The sequence below is a fragment of the Dendropsophus ebraccatus genome, chromosome 10, assembly GCF_027789765.1.
Source record: "Dendropsophus ebraccatus isolate aDenEbr1 chromosome 10, aDenEbr1.pat, whole genome shotgun sequence".
Classification (NCBI taxonomy): Eukaryota; Metazoa; Chordata; class Amphibia; order Anura; family Hylidae; genus Dendropsophus; species Dendropsophus ebraccatus.
The window spans coordinates 36,662,172-36,684,017 of record NC_091463.1 but is presented as its reverse complement, the minus strand read 5'-3'; the positions used below and the strand labels follow the sequence as shown (position 1 = coordinate 36,684,017).

At 42.0% G+C, this 21,846-nt stretch overlaps 1 protein-coding gene across 3 annotated transcripts in view; it reads left to right on the top strand.

Annotated features, from left to right (window-relative positions):
• Nucleotides 1–1,736: 1,736 nt before the first annotated feature.
• The window catches only part of LOC138766232 (relaxin receptor 1-like), a 194,877-nt gene continuing 174,767 nt past the window's right edge, over nucleotides 1,737–21,846 (top strand). For all 3 annotated transcript variants that reach the window (XM_069943654.1, XM_069943656.1, XM_069943655.1), the window contains exon 1: nucleotides 1,737–1,794. In XM_069943654.1, coding sequence (XP_069799755.1) covers nucleotides 1,749–1,794 — 46 coding nt within the window. In that variant the 5' untranslated portion in view covers nucleotides 1,737–1,748. The remainder of the gene's footprint in view (nucleotides 1,795–21,846) is intronic.

The window sequence follows — 21,846 nt, the reverse complement described above, 5'->3', positions numbered from 1 at the left end:
CCAAACTCTCTGCTCTCTTTCTGCTTTGGATATCCTGCTGTGCATGATTTAGTTCGGGACTTCATAGCTATTTGGACCAAGACCTGTCAATCATTGTTACAAGCTTCCACATGCATGAAGTCCCAGAAGGAGTCTCTTTTGCTCCTTGTGATAATGTGTGGCTGTCATCCAATTATATGCCGGATCTTTAGTGCTCTTTGCCAACTGAGAAAGCCTTCCTTGCAGTTGGTTTCTATTACAGTGTACCAGTTCTCTTGGTCTTATACTCTGACTCCGTTATTGCCTGCCACCTGACATGACCTGTCCGCCTGTCCCTGACCAAGCATCAGCCTTAAGTTCCTGTACTTCACTTTACCTCGCCACCTTCCCAAGCAAGTTGTGCCAGGGGTAGTGACCTGGGGGTCGCCTGCTGCAGCAAGCCGATCCAGCCTTACGGTTGCTGCTGATAATGGCCAGTGTAACCTTAGACTCCACTACCAGGTGCTGCTTATGCCATCGCTTGCAGAGGCACAGCAAATTCACTCTACTCCAGTTGTTACAGATTGGTGGGTCACTAAAAGGAGGAATGGATCCAATAAGAAGAGAATTGGTGGGCCAATAGGAAATGTAGTGGAGCCAATAAGAGAAAGATTGGTGGGCCAATAAGAGGTGGAATGAAGCCAATAAGAGGAGGATTGGTGGGCCTATAAGAGGAGGAATAGAGGAAAGAGGGGGAAAGGGGAGTGATAGATGAAATATAAGCAGGGATCATTCCTGGGCACAAGAACTGACTGATCTCAGGAATTGGGGTTCGTTCTGCAGTGGATGTGTAGTACTCACATAGCAGAGCTGGAGAAAGGCTTATGTTCTGCAGATCTGTATGGTAAAAGAAAAAGGAAGCAGCTCTGGCAGGAGACCCAAACGTTGATCAAGTTTGGTTGGTCTGAAAGTGACATTTCTGCAGACAGCAACCACAGTGTTGGAATAGCTTCTATAGAAGCTGCCATAGAGAACGGACACCTATGCCAGGAAACTGCCTGGCCCAACTTAGGGAAATGCCTAGTAAACCACCTGGACTGGGGAAGATACAGGAGTGCAGAGGCTGCGGTGTGTTCAATAAAGATTACAATTTAAGTAGTTTGAGAAATTTCCCTTTGTTCAAAAGTTCCTTTTGCTACAGTACTACTTAGATGATGGACTGCTGAAAAATGTAAAAAGAACTAATGGGGCGTGTTTCCTGTGTCCAACTTTTACGTATCACACCCAAATAAGACAACGTGTGTGTTATCTCGCATCTAAAATGGGAATCCTTTGAATATGTCCCCATGGTAATGCCTTCATTTTATAACTATATTTGAGCCCATAAGTTTTACAGCGGATATGTAGTCTCTCCATATATACTATATACCTTTTTATAGGCTGCACATGTACCGTATTTATGGTTATTACGGAATACTCATTTAAGTATTTATAAATAAATCTCAATGGTAAATTAGTCACATGCACTCAATGTAAACCAACACTAACCTACACTAGTAGCAGCCATTATCCTTGACCTTCCATCTATAAAGTGCTGAGTACAGAATCATCAATAGTGATAATGCTTATAGTAGCTGCAATATACAGGTGCTGCTCGGTGCTCTGTGTATTGTGAGAGCTGAGTGTTGGAGAAGGTTCTGCTTGGAGCCTCCCCGCACCTCCTCCTTCCTCTCTTCTATTCCCTACAATCTAGGAGTTCAGTCTCTGGCAGCGCACACAGGGACATAAGGATGCTTCTCCAGCTCGCTCTTGCTTCTCTGCTCTTTGCAGTCACAGGTAAGTTCTACAACATTACTTACCTACTTGTAATGACTTAGAGTGCTCAGCTAATCCCTGGCTCTTCATTGGATGATGTCACTCTTTCTATATGTACTGTAGACTTTATATAAAAGGATAGATTACTTAACTTCAATAGGCAGTAAGCTCTTTGAAAGATTGTCCTTTATATTGTCAGATTCTTAATATAAATCTTAAAATACTGCATAAATTCATATATTATGTGTATTCCTATCCGATATGTACATGATAAAAACGTATATAAATGAAGTGACTGGCATAGGTTAATATGACAATCTTGGATATGATTGTACCGTACCCAATAACCTTGTATATCGTACCACCACCATTGTGAGTCACATGCATCTTCTGTATAGGAGAAGCTGGTGGGTTAACTGGGTTTCGTACAACTTTTTTATACTTTATGACTAAACCACTTTAATAAAGACTGCCATCCAGCTGCTATAATCTATATGCTATTGTGTACAGAAAATACAGCTAGATGAAGTGGACATTGTATATGACGCATCTGGAAAGTGTGATTTCATGGAGGTCATGCACCTGTGCTTTCCGCTTCATAGGCCAATGTTTCAGAACATTTCCAACTGTGAGGCTTCTCGCTAACGTAAATCACACACGCACCCGGATGAAACAGGGGGTGCCTCAGGGTGGTTGGGATCCATAGTATAGCTGGTGCACGTAGATGTACTTAGCTTGGTCTCAGTATATTTAATTACTAGTGACATATGAAAAGAGATAATCACTGATATATATGAAGAGCCCCATCTAAGGTAGCAATATGAAGGGTCCTGATTATGTCTGATCCCATTATCTCCCACTCTCTCACAATCGCCTAATTAGGTGCCAGGTGCTAATGTCATTCTCATGCTGGGTTTAGGAGACATGTACACCAATCAGCCATAACATTAAGACCACCTGCCTAATGTTGTGTGGGTCCCGCTTGTGCCGTTAAAACAGTCGTGACTTATCAAAGTATGGACACGGCAAGATCTTTGAAATCTTTGAAGGAGTCCTTTGGTATCCGGCACTAAAGTGTGTGCAGCAGATACTTTAGGTCCTGTAAGTTGTGATGTTCTATCTCCATCTCCAGTGCTTCTACAGATGTCCAATCGTTTTTAGATAAGGGGTGGGGTGGGCTGCTTTTTAAACTTTTTATTATGTTCCTTAAATCATTAATGAAGAATTTTAGCTAAGTGGCAGGATGCATTAACCTCCTGAGAGATTACACTGCCATTAGGCATTACTACGGCCATAACGGGGTCTATAAGATTTAGGTAGGTGGCACCTACAATATTTTACAAGAATGCCAGGACTCAAGCTGAATATTGCCCAGAGAATCATACTGCCTGTTGCAGATGTCTTCTGCCCATAGTGCCATCTCTTCCTTGGGTAAGCTTTGCCAGGTCCATGTGATTAAGACATGATTTTTTGGACCAGACCAACTTCTTCCATTGCTCCATGGTCCAGTTGTGGGCAAAGATCGGCATGGGCACCCTTACTAATGTGTGGCTATTCTCAACCATACACAGCAACTTGGATGCACTGTGTGTTCTGACTTCTCTCGAAAGTAGACAGCATTAACTTTTCCAGCACTTTGTTATAGCAGCTCATGTGTAGGTTCAGACCAGACGGGCTGTGATCACAATCACATTACACACATCATAATTTGGCTTCTTTTAAATCCATACAGTTCCAATACATCAAAGTCATGAACTATTTACTTGCTACCCAAAATTTGCTGGCTTCCAGATTTCCAGGAACCAGATATAAATGTATTTTTCCCCTTATGATGACTAGTAGGTTAATATATGTGATGTTTGTGTTGATGAAGAGTAATCTCTTGTCATTCTGCATTGCAGAGGAAATTGTCAGATAATGTGGTTCTATGTATTTATTGAGTGGTGTGTATTTCCTGAAGAGTTTATGGAGAACATTGAATTTCATTATCCCCATACTATTCTGCCTATACGTATTAAACCAATATAAAAGCATTTATATTGCACCAAGTAACTCATAATATTCTAGATACCAATATTCTTTGCAGATGGGGGTGCATTGGTTAAAAGTTTTTTTAAACACCAGAAATAAATAAAAAATAAAAAATTAACATTCAGTTATAATAATAGCCATAGCTACTGTATATTTAGAGGGTTGCAAGCATTTTCACTCAATAAATATAGGGTGTATATTACTACTATTGTCACTAATTTAGAATTGTAATTAGTTCCATATTAAGGGATCTAATTTATACTTATGTTCTAATGCTCTAAGCTCTGATCAGGAATACTGACTGTAAACAGCACACGCTAAGAAAATGTATTACAACGAATGGATAGCAGATGCTTTTATATTATATAGAATTATATTTAGGGCATCTTTGGATGTCAGATCCTCATAATGTAAAGTATAATTTTCTGATATGTTGTTCCTAAAGAGGAAAATAGATGGTTTTAAATCAACTGGTATCAGAAAGTTATACAGATTTGTAAATTGCTTTTATTTAAAAAAATCAAGCCTTCCAGTACTTATCAGCTGCTGTATGTCCTGAAGGAAGTGGTGTTTTCTTTCCAGTCTGACACAGTGCTCTCTGCTGCCCTCTCTGTCCGAGACAGGAAATGTCCAGAGCAGTAGCAAATCCCTAGCAGTAGCAGTCTCCGACAGAGATGGCAGCAGGGAGCACTGTGTCAGACTTAAGAGAAAAGGGCATACGGCAGCTGATAAGTACTGGAAGGTTTGACATTTTTAAATAGAAGTAATTTTCAAATCTGTATAACCCACCAGCCTTGATTGATAGATCTCTGCCTATTTGGGTATAGAGACACTGTAGCGTTGTGGTGGATTTGATCACTCCCTTGGCTAAAGGGAAGATTCCTGGTAACAACATTACTGTTTAAACAATTCCCAATTGTATTCTTTGAAGAGGCTCCGAGGTGGATTTTCCCGTTCAGTTACTTTTACATCAAAATTCAATAGCAATATACGACAGTGCTGAAAATGTATTCTGCTTCTATTACATTTACATTGCAACAGATTTTTCCTATTATCATGTTGTCTTTTTTTTTCACTTAGTATAATTCTTAGCATTAACGGACCATAGGAGGCAACCATGTAATGTATGGGGGGTGTTCATGTATTCCGTTTGTTCCTGCGAATCAGTAAAATTCATATTCCTGTTCTCTATGCATTGAATTGTCTTAAGGTTAATACAATCCTGAGAGCATCACTCATGTTAAGTGAAACCTAGAAATTCCCTGAAAATCTTATAGAAAGTGACAGGCAGCAAATAGAAGATTGACATGGGATAAAGGTTTTCTGTTATCAAGAGTTCTTTTTCAAATGGAGATTCAATTTTGTTTGATGTCATATAATTCAGCTGCCCAACACAATGACTTTCCAGCCTGTTATCTTTGGCAATAGAATAATATCTAGTTTCTAAAACAATGCTCCGACTTCTGTTTTGCGATAACAGATTCTTCCCACTTTCAGCCTGAAAACAATGCTATTTGATTAGATATTTGATCAAAGAGTTATTCTAAAGAATGTTAAAGTGGACGATTTATGTGTATGGGTCCTTTGCATACTCCGCTGTAATACTATGATGGTGTCTATAGTAAAAACATATTGACACATCTTTGTATCTATAGTGTAGCATGACTATTGTTAGCCAGTAGAGATGAGCACAACCCGATTGTTTGGCATTTGAATATTGGTGGCTGAAGAAGTTGGATGCAGCCCCAAAAGTCCTGTAAAACATAGATAACCCCATATGTATTCATGTTTTCCCAGACTCTTTGCATCCAACTTTATCAGCCACTGGTATTCAAATGCCAAACGATTGGGTTGTGCTCATCTCTACTAGTCAAAACAGGCGTTAACACAGGGCTTACCCAGACAAGTGCAGTGGCCCACAGGGCCTCTAGGGGCTCAGGGGGGACCCAGTGTTCTAATGTTGAGCCTGCTTACTGTAGTGCAGGGTGAGTGGGCTGAACATCAGAAGACAGAGGAGAAAAGAGAAAAGGGTTAAGGACCTGATCACATGACCCGAAGGTCCTCAACCTTACAGTGTGGAGAGCAGCCCGACAAAGAGAAAGAGGGAGAAGACTGAGCTGTAAGTGCTGTGTGTCAGCGTCTGAGTGTGTCAGTGTCTGTCCTTGTGTGTTGGTGTTTGTTAGTGGTGTCTTAGGTGATTGTGCATAGTGTGTGGATATTGGGTGCATAGTGGATAGATGAGGGGCCCTCTGAGGCTCTGTCGCTCGAGGGCCCCAAAAAACCTGGAGCCGGCCCTAAGTCAACAAATTAAATATTCCTGTAAAAGCACAATACAATTCTTCTTTTAGGAAAACAAAGTATAGCAGCATGGGATTGACCCAAAAGAAGAAATGATTTTTAGTGCCCACCCTCCATTTCTGTAGGACATTCACTATTAATTGTTATCTTTGTTGCTATCATTGTTCTTGATGTATCATCAATAAGGATAATTCTTAGTAGAGACTTCTGGAAATGCCTCTAATGTGAGCTTCAAATGGAATTTTCTTCTGTATTGTGTCCTGGCCCAAAGGCAGACTGGTATTCGGATGGGTCAGTCCGATTCTGCCGTGAGGGCATCTTGCAGACAGTGACATTGTCTCCTTGTAGATGACTACTCTACTCAGTAAAATCCTCCAATGTCTGGCTGCTTACCTCCATAAAATGTATACTGTACCACTGTTTGCTCAATTCAAGGCACAAGTATTGTGTAAATAACATATATGACATCAATGTGAAAAGCCTACTACTCACATGTTTAATACTGACTTTGCACAGTAAAGTTACTTTTACCCTTATCTTAGTTCAGAGTGAAATTCATCAGAAAATCTGCCTGGTGGTTTAATCTACAGCCCATCTGGTCATAGGCCGGCTTAAACAGTCATTCAGCAGATGCAGCCAATAGCTTTTGCGTCTTTACCCTAAGTATAGTGCAATAATAAAACTAAAAGATTGTTGGAAGAAAAGGACCATCTGCCCCTTTAGTATTTTCTTTCTTAGGGTATGTTTACACTGAGCAAATGTGGCGGAATTCCTATCCTGGCTGCCTCAGTGTCAAACGTCGTCTCTATGGGAGTGCTTGTGCGAATTGACATGTTAATTCTTTGAGCGGAGAGCGGAGGTGCACAGGTCCTCCCACAGATATGCCATTTGAGAGAGGCAGGCGGGATTCCACCACATTTTCTCAGTGTCAACATACCCTTATTATCTTAGTAGATATAGATATATGGTTATCCCAGGCAGGTGTAAATTCAGTTATTGTAGATTTACCTACCACATCTGCTGGAAGCTTGTCCAAGCATCTACTACTCTTTCTGTAAAGTAATATTTTCTCACGTTGCTTCCGATCTTTCTCCCGACTAAGGCCATGTTCACACATCGTGAAACACCGGCCGTTTTGTTACCCGGCCGGTTCACAGATGGCCGGTGTTAGTGAAGATCATCCCGGCCAGTACTGCAGTACTGGCTGGATGCACCCGCATCCCAATTCAGCACAAATGTAGACCATCCGGCCAGTACTGCAGTACACAATGGAGAGTGCGACTGGAGCCGCACAATCCATTATGTGACCGGTCAGGGATGTCTGACATGTCAGTTTTTTGTGTGGCCGCTAGTGATCCCAGGCGGAGTAAATACTATGGGGTAGATTTATGAAAGGGTGTAAATATACACCTGGTGTAAACTGCCCACAGCAACCAATCACAGCTCCTCTTATATTTTACCAGAGCTGAAAGCTGAGCTGTGATTGGTTGCTGTGGGCAGTTTACACCAGGTGTATATTTACACCCTGTCATAAATCTTCCCCCATGTGTATACACTCCAGCTGGCATTTCCTCTAACTGCAGCTCAAGGTAAGTTTAGTATTAATCACGGCTGTCGTTGCAAATTGGTCCTCTTGTTCTTCAGTTTTTTATTAAAAACACAAGAACAAGGGGACACAATCTGTGGTTAGTTGGAGGAAAGATGAGAAAACATTACTTTACTGAAAGAGTAGTAGATGTTTGGAACAAACTTCCAGCAGATGTGTAAGGTAAATCAACAATAACTGAAAATGAATGCATTTAAAGGGAACTAATCAGCATGATTGTATAGATTGTATAGATATACTGTGCAGCTCATGAAGCATACCAGCGGTGGCTGAAGAAGGGACTTTACAAAGGGGAAGAAAATGTTTTGTTACGCTAGGCCAGGAGAGGGATAGCAACTAGTCATCTGGGGAGCTGCCTGTGAGTGCGCAGTGCAAGGATGATTGACAGGCAGGGAGACCCACTAGTGGCCTCTCTGCCTGCCCATCATCTCCCCCTGTGCGCTGACATGCAGAGAACAGTGACTAGTCATGTGCGGCTCCCCCCCCAGATGACTAGTTGATGCCCCTCTCCGGTCTCACGCGGCAGAATAAAACATCTTTTTCCTCTTTGTAAAGCTACTGCTGACATAGGGGGACATTTATTAAGGCCGGCATTTTCTGCGCCGGACTTAAAAATGTCCCCGCAGCTCCGGCACTACGGAGATTTATGTAGAGACGGACTGCCTCTACATAAATCCCGTGCACGCCGGTGCGTAAGGCAGGAAACCTACGTTAGCTCAGAGCTGAAGTAGGTTTTCTGCGTATCTTCAAGACAAAACGCCCTCCACGCCCCCTCCCCGCCCCCTTGGCGTAACGGGCGTAAAGTGACGATTTGTGAATATTTTATTTGCAAAACGGCCATTTGTGAATAAAATTATTCACAAATGGCTACTTAACGCCAAAAAAATAAAATTCGCCCCTTGATACATGTCCCCCATAGTGTATACTGTGCATACACTACCGCTGTTGTGTATACTGTGGCTGTACTGTGGCCTTAGTGTATACTGTGTATACACTACAGTCGTTGTTGCATTGAAATCAGTGCAAATGTATTGATTTAATTACCAACGGACGTTCTTTTCAGTGAAAAGAAGGTTACATTTGATGGATAATGTGTTTTCCCTTAGTCCCATCAGCGGCACAATAATGGGTATTCTTGCCCCTGTGAGCTAGGCAGGACAAAGGAACATTTAATAGTACAAATAAAGTTTTATTAATTCAAATCATGGCACCTCCTCCCTCCAACATAAGAGGAGGCGGATCCCCACATCCAGTGAGTCATTTATATAGTCATAAGAAAGAAATAACCACAAAAAAAGGGCGGGAAGTTGTGCCACTGATGGGACTAAGAGAAAACACATTATCCATCAAATGTAACCTTACCTTATGTCCCACAGCGGCACAATAATGGGGATTTAACACGTACTTTCAAAACCCCTAAGGGTGGGACTGTTGAAAAGCTGAATTCACAACAGAGGTAGAAAAGTTTGGGAGAACACTTCCTATTCTGTAGTGCTTAAAAAAAGTTTTAGGCGTGGACCAGGCTGCTGCTAAACAAATCTGTTCCAAAGGTATAAGGGCTTTCTCTGCCCATGAGACAGCCATTGCTCTGGTGGAATGCGCCTTCGTGAATTCTGGAGGATCTTGATCACTGGCTGTATGGCAGATATTGATGCATTCCGAAATCCATCTGGAAATAGACGGTTTGGAGGCTTTATTGCCTTTGTTCTTCCCCATAAAAGAAATGAATAGATTTTCGGACTTCCTGAATTCTTTGGTTCTATCAAGGTAAGTTTGCAGACACCTGATGACATCTAAGCTTGCCAATTCTGGATCCTCAGAAATTAGTTCCACAGGTAACTTAGCTATGGAAATCATTTGGTTCAAGTTACTGAAAGAAGGACACTTAGGAGAAAAATTTGGCAAAAATTTTAAAAGGACTTTATCCTCTAAGAAGATAGTGTAAGGTTCTTTAGATGCAAGGGCTTGCAATTCTCCTACCCTCTTGGCAGATGTTATGGCCAAGAGGAAGACGGTCTTCAGAGTAATCATTTTTAGGGATGTTGACTCCAAGGGCTCAAATGGTTCTTTACTTAAAGCCTTCAGGACAAGAGATAAATCCCACGGGTTCACAGGTCTACAGACCCTAGGACGTACTCTCATGATGGCCCTAATGAATCCCTTTACTTCCTGAATCTGCAGGAGCCTCTTCTGTAGATGAACTGATAAGGCTGCTAACTGGACCTTCAGGGTATTAGGAGACAGTCCTCTGTCAAACCCATATTGCAGGAATTCCAGGATCTCTGGGACTGAAGGGTTACTGGGGTCTATTTGTTTGGGAGAACACCAAGATTGGAAGATTCTCCTAATTCTAGCATAAGATTTGTTAGTAGCAGCACTTCTGGAATGAGAAAGTGTGTCTACTACTCTGCTAGAGAACCCTCTAGCCCTTAATAAGGACTGATCAGTCTCCAGGCTGTCAAGTGAAGAGACCCCAGATTCTCGCAGAGCTGCGTGCCCTGAGACACCAGGTTCTGCTGTAGTGGCAGTTTCCAATATGTCCCTTTGCTCATTGTCAAGAGCTGGGTAAACCAAGACCTCTTCGGCCAGAATGGAATTATTGCTATAACTGAAGCTTGGTCTTGTCTGATCTTTAGCAACACCCTCGGAATCATGGCCGTCGGTGGAAATATATATGCGAGTTGGAATTTCCACGGTATTGTCATCGCATCCACTGCTACTGGATCGTCCTCCCGATAGAGAGAGCAGAACTTGGGAACTTTCGCATTGATTTGTGTTGCTATGAGGTCTATCTCCGGTACACCCCATGTGGAGGTTATCTGGCTGAATATCGCAGGGTTCAGAGACCATTCCCCTGGGACTGCCAAATTCCGGCTGAGTCTGTCGGCCACTACATTCAGAGTCCCCTTTATATGGACTGCAGTTAGTCTGGTCAGATTTACTTCTGCCCAATTCAGAATCTTGCCCACCTCTCCAAGGAGTACCTTGGATCTGGTGCCACCTTGTTTGTTTAGGTAATATACTGCGGAGATGTTGTCTGTTCTTAACTTGATTGCTTGATTCTGAATCTGAGGGGCGAGACGTATGAGTGCGTTGAATATGGCTCTCAACTCCAGCTGGTTTGAAGAGAGGGTTCTTTCTGATCCAGTCCATCTCCCCTGGATTCTCCTGTCTTCTATATGAGCTCCCCATCCTGAACCTGAGGCGTCTGTGGTAAGAATTGTCCAATTTGGTTCTTCTATATTGGCTCCATCCTTTACTTGTGCCCACCATTCTAGAGATTTCCTTACTGCTAGAGAAAGCCTGATCCTCTTGTCTAATGAAGTAGTTGTCTTGTTCCATTTCTGGAGTAGTTCCGATTGTAGAGGTCTCAGATGCCAAAGGGCCCAAGGTACCGCCTCTGCAGATGAGGATAGAAGTCCTAGGTACCTCATCAGAGTCCTGAGCGAAACAAGTCGAGGAGTTCTCAGAAACCGGTATCCTTCCATGATTCTCCACTTCCTTTCTGGAGTGAGATATAGTCTCATGTCCTGAGAGTTTATGATAAACCCTAGGTATCTTTTGACTGTGGAGGGTATGAGATCTGACTTCTCCCAATTGACCAACCAACCTAGAGAGGTGAGGAGGTCTAATGTGGAGGTTACATCTAAGTTGAGGTGTTCCTGAGACCGCGCTATGATAAGCCAGTCATCTAGGTAGGGTATTATGTTTATGTTCTGCATCCTTAATACTGCCACTATTGAGGATACTACCTTGGTGAACACGAATGGGGCTGATGTTATCCCGAAAGGAAGAACCTTGAATTGGAGGTGAAGAATCTGATTCCCCATATAAACAGCAATCCGGAGAAATTTCCTGTGATCTTTGTATATTGGAATATGAAAATAAGCTTCTTTTAAATCGTGAGACGCCATAAATTCTCCTCTGTTTAGGATAATTTTTACGGACTTTATTGTTTCCATCCAGAAACTGTTTTTATTCATAAACTTGTTTAGGTATCTGAGATCTATTATTAACCTGTTTTTCCCCGAGGTTTTGGGTACTAGAAAAAACGGTGAATAAACTCCCTGACCTTTCTCGTCGGGTGGAACAAGTTCTACAGCCGATAGTTGAATGAGTTCCTGAATGGACCGTTCCAGTAACTTCTGTTTCCCTGGACAAAGACAAGAGGAAACGAGAAACCTTCTCGGCGGCAGAGGATCTAAGGAAAGAACATAACCTCGTCTGATGATGTTTAATACCCATACATCCTTTATTAATTTCTCCCATTCGGGCAAAAAATGGGATAGGCGACCCCCTACCGGAAGGATGGAGTCAGAAATCTTTAACTTTTGGGGAGGATCTTCCTCTTTTAGAGGAACCTCCCCTTCTGTAGCCTCCATACCCTCTACCTCTGCTTCGAAAGCGACTTTGTCTGCCACCTTGAGGCGACCTTTCCCTTCTATACCGAAAGGGCTTTCTGACAGGAGGGAGAGACTTGCCCTTCTTGTCAGAGAGTTCCAGCATCAGGGTATCTAGTTCTGACCCAAAGAGTCTCCCAGTGGAAAACTCCATATTACACATGTTAAATTTTGATGGATTGTCTCCTGGCCATAGACGTAGCCATAAGGCCCTCCTAGCAGCGGACGATAAAGCCATAGATCGGGCAGCAAGTCTGGCCTGATGGGCTGCAGAATCAGACATATAGCTAAATTGATTTTTTTAAAGGAGGATAGGATGGTATCTCTATCTACTCCTGCGTCTATATCCTCCTGGATCTTATCCAACCAAATTTTCATAGCTTTGGTAACTTCATGGTTAGATATAGCTATGGATGTCTGACCAACAGCTGCAGAATAAGCTCTCTTCAGGGAAGCTTCGACCCTACGATCCATAGGATCTCTGAGGCTTGACCCGTCATCTGAGGGCACAATTATTTTCTTTGATAATTTTGCTATGGCCATCTCCACCTTAGGAGGATCAATCCAAGATTCGAATTGATCCTCATCAATGGGAAACAAGGCCCAAAATCTTTTGCTAATAGAAGGAGCCTTGTCAGGTTTCTTCCATTCAGAGGTAATAAGGTCATAGATAAAGTCATCTATACCAAAGGCTCTAGAGTTCTTAGAGGATGATGGCTCTTCCTGGTCAGGCTGAGTAACAGTCTGCACAAGTCTGATCAACTTGGAAATTTCCTCAGGATTAAAAAGAAATTTCTCTTTTTCTTTTTTCTCTTCCTCATCAAAATCAGAGTAGACTTCGTCTAAGACTTTGTAACCCTCTACGGATACCGAGGGAGGGGAATTCTCTCTTCTTGGTCTTTTCCTAAGGAGGAATAACCTCAATTATCTCAGATCCAAAAAGGGAAAAATAATTTCTATAGGATTATTAGTACCTGGGCTGAGATAAAGATTCCTTTAAACCATTGATAGAATTGTGCACAAGATAACTGACCCATATTACAACATCCTGAATGGTAGGTTCATCTTTACCCTAAGATAAAAAATATTCTGTACCTGGTATCCAGCAGTAATCTTTACAATTCAGTAGAAAGTAAATCTCTTGTCCTACCTGAATCTTAGGGCGGCATGATGTACAAGTTGTAAATTCACTATCATCCGGCAGAGGTACTTCACACTGCCTACATACCAGATGATGCCTCTTATTGGAGGATTTGCGGCTGGCAGAATCCCTGGACATGGCTGCAATACAATACACATGGTATAGTATACAGGTGGAGAACAGACTGAGCAAGCAGAGACCGCGCTACTTACTGAGATAGAGGAGCAGGTTTAGTGTATAGAAACAAACACGCGCTCTCCACTCCCTAGCTGGCTCTAGCAAGAGACAGCAAGATAATGATGCTCCACTGGAGTTTTAATACTACAAGTGGCGCCAATTAAGCTCCGCCCCCAGCCGGAAACGTCCGCTACATATAACCTGTATTACAGACAAAAAAAAAACGCCAGCTAGCTGTAGAAGAGAGGAAGAAAATACCTGGATTATGCTCATCCTGCATACTCTGTCCCGGAGAACGGACGCCATCCTACTTCCGGTTTCGGAGTGCAGGAGGGGCGGATATGACGTCATTGACGTCACTTCCGGTCTTTGGAACGCAATATGCGTTCCACAGCCCGGTCAGAAGAAACCATACCGGACGGCAGAAAGGATGAACAGAGAGGCTAACGAGCAGAGCGGCAGGGTAACAGACATCCTAAACACACACAAGGGTAACAAAATAAACATAGAATAAAATAATTAGGGAGGGAGGAGGGAAACGTCCTGCCTTTCTACAAGGACAAAAAAAGACTCACTGGATGTGGGGATCCGCCTCCTCTTATGTTGGAGGGAGGAGGTGCCATGATTTGAATTAATAAAACTTTATTTGTACTATTAAAAGTTCCTTTGTCCTGCCTTGCTCACAGGGGCAAGAATACCCATTATTGTGCCGCTGTGGGACATAAGGGAACGGCTGTTGTTAACAAAATTAATACATTGTGTGAACATGGCTTTAATTCGGAAAAATCATTTATCTCCATTCCTTATCCCTCTCCTAACTCTCTCCCCATACACTGTATGGAATAATTCCATGCTCTTCCTTTAGCTTCAATGGCCAGCCCATATTTACTGCATGCATCATCTACATGATGTACTATTCCTTTACACCAATACTTATACTGTAGGCTGCCGAAAAGTGACAACCATTATAATCCATCATATAACAAAGGTAAATGTTGCTCCTACACTTTTCTGATTAATGTGGAATAGAGGCAAAAGAGCCATTGTACTGGTCAGAACTCTATAGCAGTCATAGGTCATACATTCTTTAACAGACCCAGACACTACATATAAAGGCAGGGAGCAAGTGATAATATTTTTCCCAGCCAGATGTTGAAGGAGGCAACAGATTGACTCTTATGTGGCACGCCGCCCCTCCTGCATTTTACACCTAAAGTATTGATCTAAACTTGAAGCAGTCCATTAGAGGTGTCATGTACAGGGAAACTGATGGGAAGATATAACAGCTTTTCTGTGCTGTGAATTTACTGCTTCACATGCACATTACTCCAAATATTCAACATTCAGTATACCGAGTCAGGAATAGGTCACAGGTCAGAAATATACATGTATGAGGGAAAAATTAGATTGGTATATCTTTGAACAAGAAACAAACTGAAGAGATGATGAAATAGTTATTTTATGTGATTCCCGTTTCCTGTTTACACCCTATCCCAGAAGTTACTTCTGCCGTGGACAGTTTTATGACCTGAAGATGAAGTGCATGTTGTCCACATTATTTGCAAATCTTTGTAAAATAGTCACAAAAATGAGAGACAACTTTTGCATTCCAGAACCAATGGACATGATTTTAGTTTGGGCTTAGGTTTAGAGAAGAAGGTATGCTGAAACGGTATTCCGGTAAAACCTAATTAAATTATTTCTTTTTACATTTATATTGTAAAGTTATATAACTTTATTAAAGGGGAAGTGCAGCAATAAGCTTTTATATGACTCTAGCACTACATGACAAAGTTATATAACTTATATATTACCTGTCCGGTCTTCTTCTACTCTTTCTTGCTTGTCCCGCCCCCCGCCAGAAGTGTTGGGTTTGAAATTATTTCTTTGGTGCGTCGTCCCATAGACCCAGGAGCCATTTTGTGTCAACGCGTTATCACGTGACGTTTTCGGGGCTGGCCAGGCCGTCAGTCCCCTGTTCAGTGTCCGCCTCTAGTTCCATCCCTAGCTCGGCCCCGCTATTTGACGTCACTTGTGGGTAATACAGGGGAGGGGGGAGTGTTTAGGAGAAGAGCGGCATAGGAAATGAGGTGGGTGGAATATAGATAAGGTGGGAGGGTAGGGAGGGCTGGGACTACGACGTGTGAGGCGCGCTGCACCGTGGGAAATCGGCAGCGCACGCCACACCAGCTAACAGGAAGTGCAGATGGTAGTATTGGTGTCACCAGGCTCCCGGGAGTGCACCAAAATAATGGTAGGCCATATCAGCATATTTACAAGTGATTTTATTATTTTAGCTAGTGCCACACTACTCCTTTAAAAAAAAGTAAACTTTTTTTCCTACATGTTTTCATTGGTGGCAGTGAGAGGTAACATGGCCCTTCTGGTGCCATTAGGGGTTGTGCCAAGAACTACAGGGTTTTTGAAGCCGTGCAGTTCCTGACACAGCCACTGGTGGCAGCAGAGGGGCCATGTTACCCCTCACTGCCACCAGTCAATAGAAACATGACTAGCATTGTTTTGCACAGAGCAGCAATTCATACATGCGCATCGCCATTGCATTTATTTAGACAAGGAAGTTGCATGTATAAGTCTGCACTCTATTCAAGAAAAAAGAGTTGGGGCACCATGAGATCATAGGGGTCCCAGAGGTCAGACCCCCCAATAATCTAACACATCCCCTAGCCTAGGGAAAATGCATGATCATATATCTTAATGCCATCATATGTAATCACACAATCCTTTTACTACCTGCTATCTGCTACGTATCATAAAATGAGATGACAGATTCTTTTATACACAACTCATCTAGTTGGTGTCAGTCACAACCTGGTTATGCAGAGAATTAACCCCCACAGAACCATCTAATTATTTAGTGGCACACCAGAACATATCACTGTTTGTGGTCTAAAATTACCTTTGCAATCTTTCTCCTGGTAATTATATTCCCATTATTGTGTATGAGTGGGAATATCCTTCCTGCTGACTGATACATCATTATACTGTTTACGTTGAGCTGTCCGTGTCCTATACCACTCTAATCAGCAGAAATCTATTTGCAGAGGTATGACATCCTTCCCTTATGTTATTATGTCCAGATATGAGCAAGATAGACTGGTTCCCCGCTTCTTACTGCTTGTACAAAGCTCTGTGTTCATGGACTATAGATCCATAAGATACTGGAGTACAATGAGAATATGTCTGCAAATGGTGTACTTTCAGAAATAATATCCTGCAAAATACACAGCATAACCTTTGAGGGTAGCCTCAGATTGTTTGCTATGCATTCACACACTTTTGACCACATACTTTCTTGAGATTTTGGATGCAGGATAGCCCTTTAGTGGTTTCGTGGAGACTTGGGTGAACCCCATAACCTTATAGTGTCTGCAGAAACCGCCACTAACTGTGGTTTTGGTCGACTTTAAAGGGGTTGTCCAGCGAAAATCTTTTTCTTTAAAATCAACTGATATTAGAAAGTTATATCGATTTGTAATTTACTTCTATTAAAAAATCTCCAATATTCCCATACTTATTAGCTCCTATATGTCATGCAGGATATGTTGTTTTATTTTCTGTCTGACACAGTGCTCTCTGCTGACATCTCTGGCCGAGACAGGAACTCTGTCTCTGTTTTGTATGAATCCCCATAGAAAATCTCTCCTGCTCTGGACAGTTCCTTCTCAGCCAGAGATGTCAGCAGAGAGCACTGTGTCAGACTGAAAATAAAACCACATTTCCTGCATGACATATAGGAGCTAATAAGTATGGGAAGACTGGAGATTTTTTAATAGAAGTAAATTACAAATCTATATAACTTTATGATATCAGTTGATTTGAAAGAAAAAGATTTTTCGCTGGACAACCCCTTTAACCCCTAGACGACCAAGGACGGACCAGTAAGTCCTGGAAGTATGTGCCCAGACGACCCTGGACGTACCAATCAGCAGCCGGCACCTCACCGTTAATGACACGCTGCAGCGATCGCGCTGCATCGTGACAATAACTCCTTAAAGGCTGCGGCATTTAAGTGTAAGTGTACATAAAAAAAAAATTATAAAAAGTGATCAAAACGTCCGATCTTCACAAATAGAGATCATGGCAGAAAAAATGACACCCCATGCAGCCCCGTAGGTGAAAAAATAAAACTGTTATAAGCGTCACAAAAGGCCCATATTATTAATAATTAATTGCTAAAAAAAGGATTTAATTAAAAAAATATATATATATAACATTAGAGAATCTGTGTAAACCTGCATATGGTTGTGTTCAGGCTGACCTATAGAGTAATAGTATCATGTCACTTTTACCATATAGTGCATTACGTAGACACAGGAAACCCACAAACGTTACCATATTGCATTCTTTTTTACGATTTCACCTATTTATATCTTTATAAATAATATATTTGGGATTCCATCATACATGTTATGGGAGAATGAAAGACGCCATTACAAAGTACAACTATTCCTGTAACAAATAAGCCATTACATGGCCTTGTAGATAGAAAACTGAAAGTGCTAGAGCTCTTAGAAGGGGAGGAGGGAAAAACGATAGGGCAAAGATCAAAATTTGCGCGGTCCACTGGGTCATTTTGGGCCTGGTCCTCAAAGAGTTAATCAGTGTAACTGCAAGGACAACAGGAGGGGAATTATAGGAGGCAGGATGTGCTAATAGGAATGGATGGGGAAGCTTGGGTATAGGAAAGACATTTAAGGGCAAGTTCCTATTTTTCCACCCAATCCAGAGAAGTTGTCCCACCCTCCCTTCTTTCTAGTTGTAACATTGTCTTGGTGGGTATGACAACAGTGTTGGTAGAGGGAGGCCTTTGAAGGTATCTAGAATGAGGTGGCTATTCCAATTTTGGAATGGAGGAACGTAAAATGCCTTCAGGGACCTGCAGGGTAACATTAGTAAAATGTTGTTTTTCCTTCTTGAACAATATAACATATTGTATTTAAGGTATTTTTTCTAATTATTTAACTTGTAAATAGTGTTAATATGTATTAATAAATCTCCTGTGGCCTTTTCTTCTAAATCATGTGGTCTGTGATTTACGAGAGATGAGATGGGTCTGGTAGGCAGGCCAACCAATCCCCTATCTGTCAGTCACGAAGTGCTCCTGGTATAAGGGAGACATATGTATGGCTTCATATAATGTATGCCGGGCCAGCGTTTACTTACAGCTGGCATCTGGCCTAAATACCGACCGCTAGCTACAATTTTTTATACGAGAATGATGGATAATGAAAGTCTGCTATAGATGAGCTTGTGTGCAGCGCATCTACTTGTAGCGTCTTCTAATCTCACAATAGTTATGAGCAAATTGATTTTCTAGGAAGGCTATAATGTTCATAATACTGTGTCATGATCTGTTCATCGTGGTTTCAGCTTCTAGGACAAAGGTGACAATGATCACTATGCCATGATGCCCCTCTTACAGTCCGTATGCCGCTACTGGGTGCTTATAATGAATCATCTGGATCAGACCTTTGGTCCTATATATCTATGACACTTGACCTGTGTTTTGTGCGCAGCCAATAACCCATTTGGAGAGACAAACTAGTACATGGTATAGAGTCACAGTGTCTGCTTTATCAGGTTGAAGGTCCAGATATACAGTATTGGAGCGCTCTTTCCATTGTGATCCATCTGTACATGGCATATGCCTTCAGCAGATGGTGTGGGGACATGCCTGCAGAGTTTTCAGCTTTGCTGATACAGTATAATTATGCCAGCATCAATATTTGCCTCTTAGAGTTTACACCGTTTTTAGTGTACACTACGGCTATACAAATATTTATGGGAGTTTATGGAAAGCGTGAAATGGCACCAATTGATTTGTCACCTCGGGCAGCAGCAGCCATGTGCCTGGTCTGTAGCAAAACTTATTCTTCTTTGACAAACGGGATCAGATGAAATCGTGAAGGAGACATTATTTTTAGTTAGTGCATAGCCATCATATGATAAAAGAAAAGGACAGTGGCAGATCACATTTCCTGACTTGTTATAGCTGAATAGAACAAAGTGCAGTCATAGGCATTCAGCAGTGGAGAGATCTGTATTGTATTTGTAGCAGATAACAATTTGCCTTGTCTATCAATGCGGTATTCTCAGTTAACAGTAATGGTGTACATATCATATCTTGGTTCATTAAAATAATGCTACGTATCAGACAATAAAGTTATTCTATTACCAAGTGCTGTGTAATTTATTGTATCCTATTGTTATCTGTAACCATTCATTGTAGGCTGTGGAGAGGAGGACTATAGTGTTCAGAGCACAACTCCATTAAGGAAACAATTGTTGTGCAACATTTTCAGTAGCTTGTGATTTTTCCATAACCATTGTTCAACCTAAAGTTGCTATAGAATCCCAGTCTAAAGAGGGTTCCCACCAACAGCATTTATCACCTACCCACTCTATCCTGGTTGCTCTTTAGGTCCCCTTACACCTCAGACTTTAATTGACCGTACCCACCACTCACATCAATCTAAGGTGTATAGAGCCCTCCTGAACAACCGCTGACAGATGATGTCGATGGTGATAGGGGGTTGGGCGTAATGGAAAAACATGGCCGACCACCCCCTCCCCTTTTTTTTAGAGATTAACTGCAGCAAGAGTTCTATTACTGCAGCTTAGCCCTCCCCTCCCTTCCTGTATATGTAGACGAGAGGTGGCTGGTATGACAAAATATAAAAATGTATATTTTTTTTTTATGTACTGTACATATGCAGTTCCGTTTAGTGGCACCTTCAAGTGGCAACCCCCCCCCCCCCCCGTGTGGTATTATCTGCTCAGCTGAGTTATTGGTTGTGTCCCCTCTCCTAGCCCTCTCCTAGGACCTCGCTGTCTGCAGCTCTTGATGTCCCTATGTCTGCAGCACTGGATCTCTCCAGTAGGCGCAGTGATGTGTTGGGGCACAGCAGGGGGCATTATTACTATATGGGCACAGCAGGAAAGGCATTATTACACATTAGAGTTTAGTTGACCATACCCACCCCCCCGCCCTATGGGGCCACAGCAGGGGACTTTATTACTATGGGGGCACAGCAGGTGGCATTTTACTATGGGTGCACAGCAGGAAAGGCATTAATGCTGTATGGGGGCACAGCACAGGGGGCATTATTACTATGGGGGCACAGCACAGGGGGCATTATTACTATGGGGGCACAGCAGGGAAGGCATCATTACTATATGGGCTTTGCACAGGGGGCATTATTACCATAGGAGCACAGCAGGGAAGGCATTATTACTATATGGGTACAGTGCAGGGGGCATTATTACTATTGGGGCACAGTGCAGGGGGCATTATTACTATCGGGGCACAGCTGGGAAGGCATTATTACTGTATGGGCACAGCAGGGAAGGCATTATTACTATAAGGACACTATAGTACAAGGCCCAGACTCGGTATGAATGGAGTGGTGACTTGCATGTGCGTGCCACCATTCTATTCATTGTCTTTGGAGCTGGTGAAGGTAGCAGAGCGTTGTAATCTCCAGCAGCGACACAAACAAATCTGTTAATTTGCAACCGTGTTGCAGTCTGGAGCTTACAGAGCATTGCCTAGACTGGATACAGTTGTATCTGAGCTGAGAGCAGGGATAGATCTGTATTAGATGCAGTTTTGATTATAAATATGGGCTTGCTCATGTTTGTTCCTATTTTGGTATTTATAGAAAATTCGCCAAATGATATGCTGACATATATCAGACTGCCTGTGCTATATCCATTGATTTCAGTGGAAACAACATAGTGTAACAGTGACTACATTTGGTCCGTATCTAATCATACTGCTTTTCAGATACCCAGGCGGCCATGCTTTTAGTCCCACACAAACAGTAAAGGATTACAAATGGATTGAACACTTTAATCCCTTTCAGACTACACTCAGTCCATTGAGATCAGCGGATCTGGCTAGGGTACTCTGTGGTATACATTGGCTTACTGCTAATATTACAAACATACGGTCAGCTTATTGTACAGTGTTCCCATTCACCCACAGCAAAAAAAAATTCTTGCAAAGATGAGGAATTAAAAGTTTCTTAAAGAATTGTAGAACTTTCCTTTTTGTAACTAAATAATGGAGATTCGTTCTTCTATTGATTCCTTATCAGATACAATTACTTTCACATACACAGCATTATATATCTTTTCATTACCTTAGTGACTTAAAACTTAAACAACTTTTACAGACAAGAAATAAAAGTTTTGTCTCATTGTCAACTAATCACATCACTTCTTGTTTTTTTTATTTTCTAAATAATTTATTTCCCAGTGGATTCTACATGTTTACATCTATTTGTTAACCAGCAGCAATCTGTTCTGTGGAGCTCAGTAGGTGGAGTCCATGGAGCTGCAGGCCCCTGGGTATTTATAACGCATCTGACAGGTCCTGATAATATATGGCTGCGACT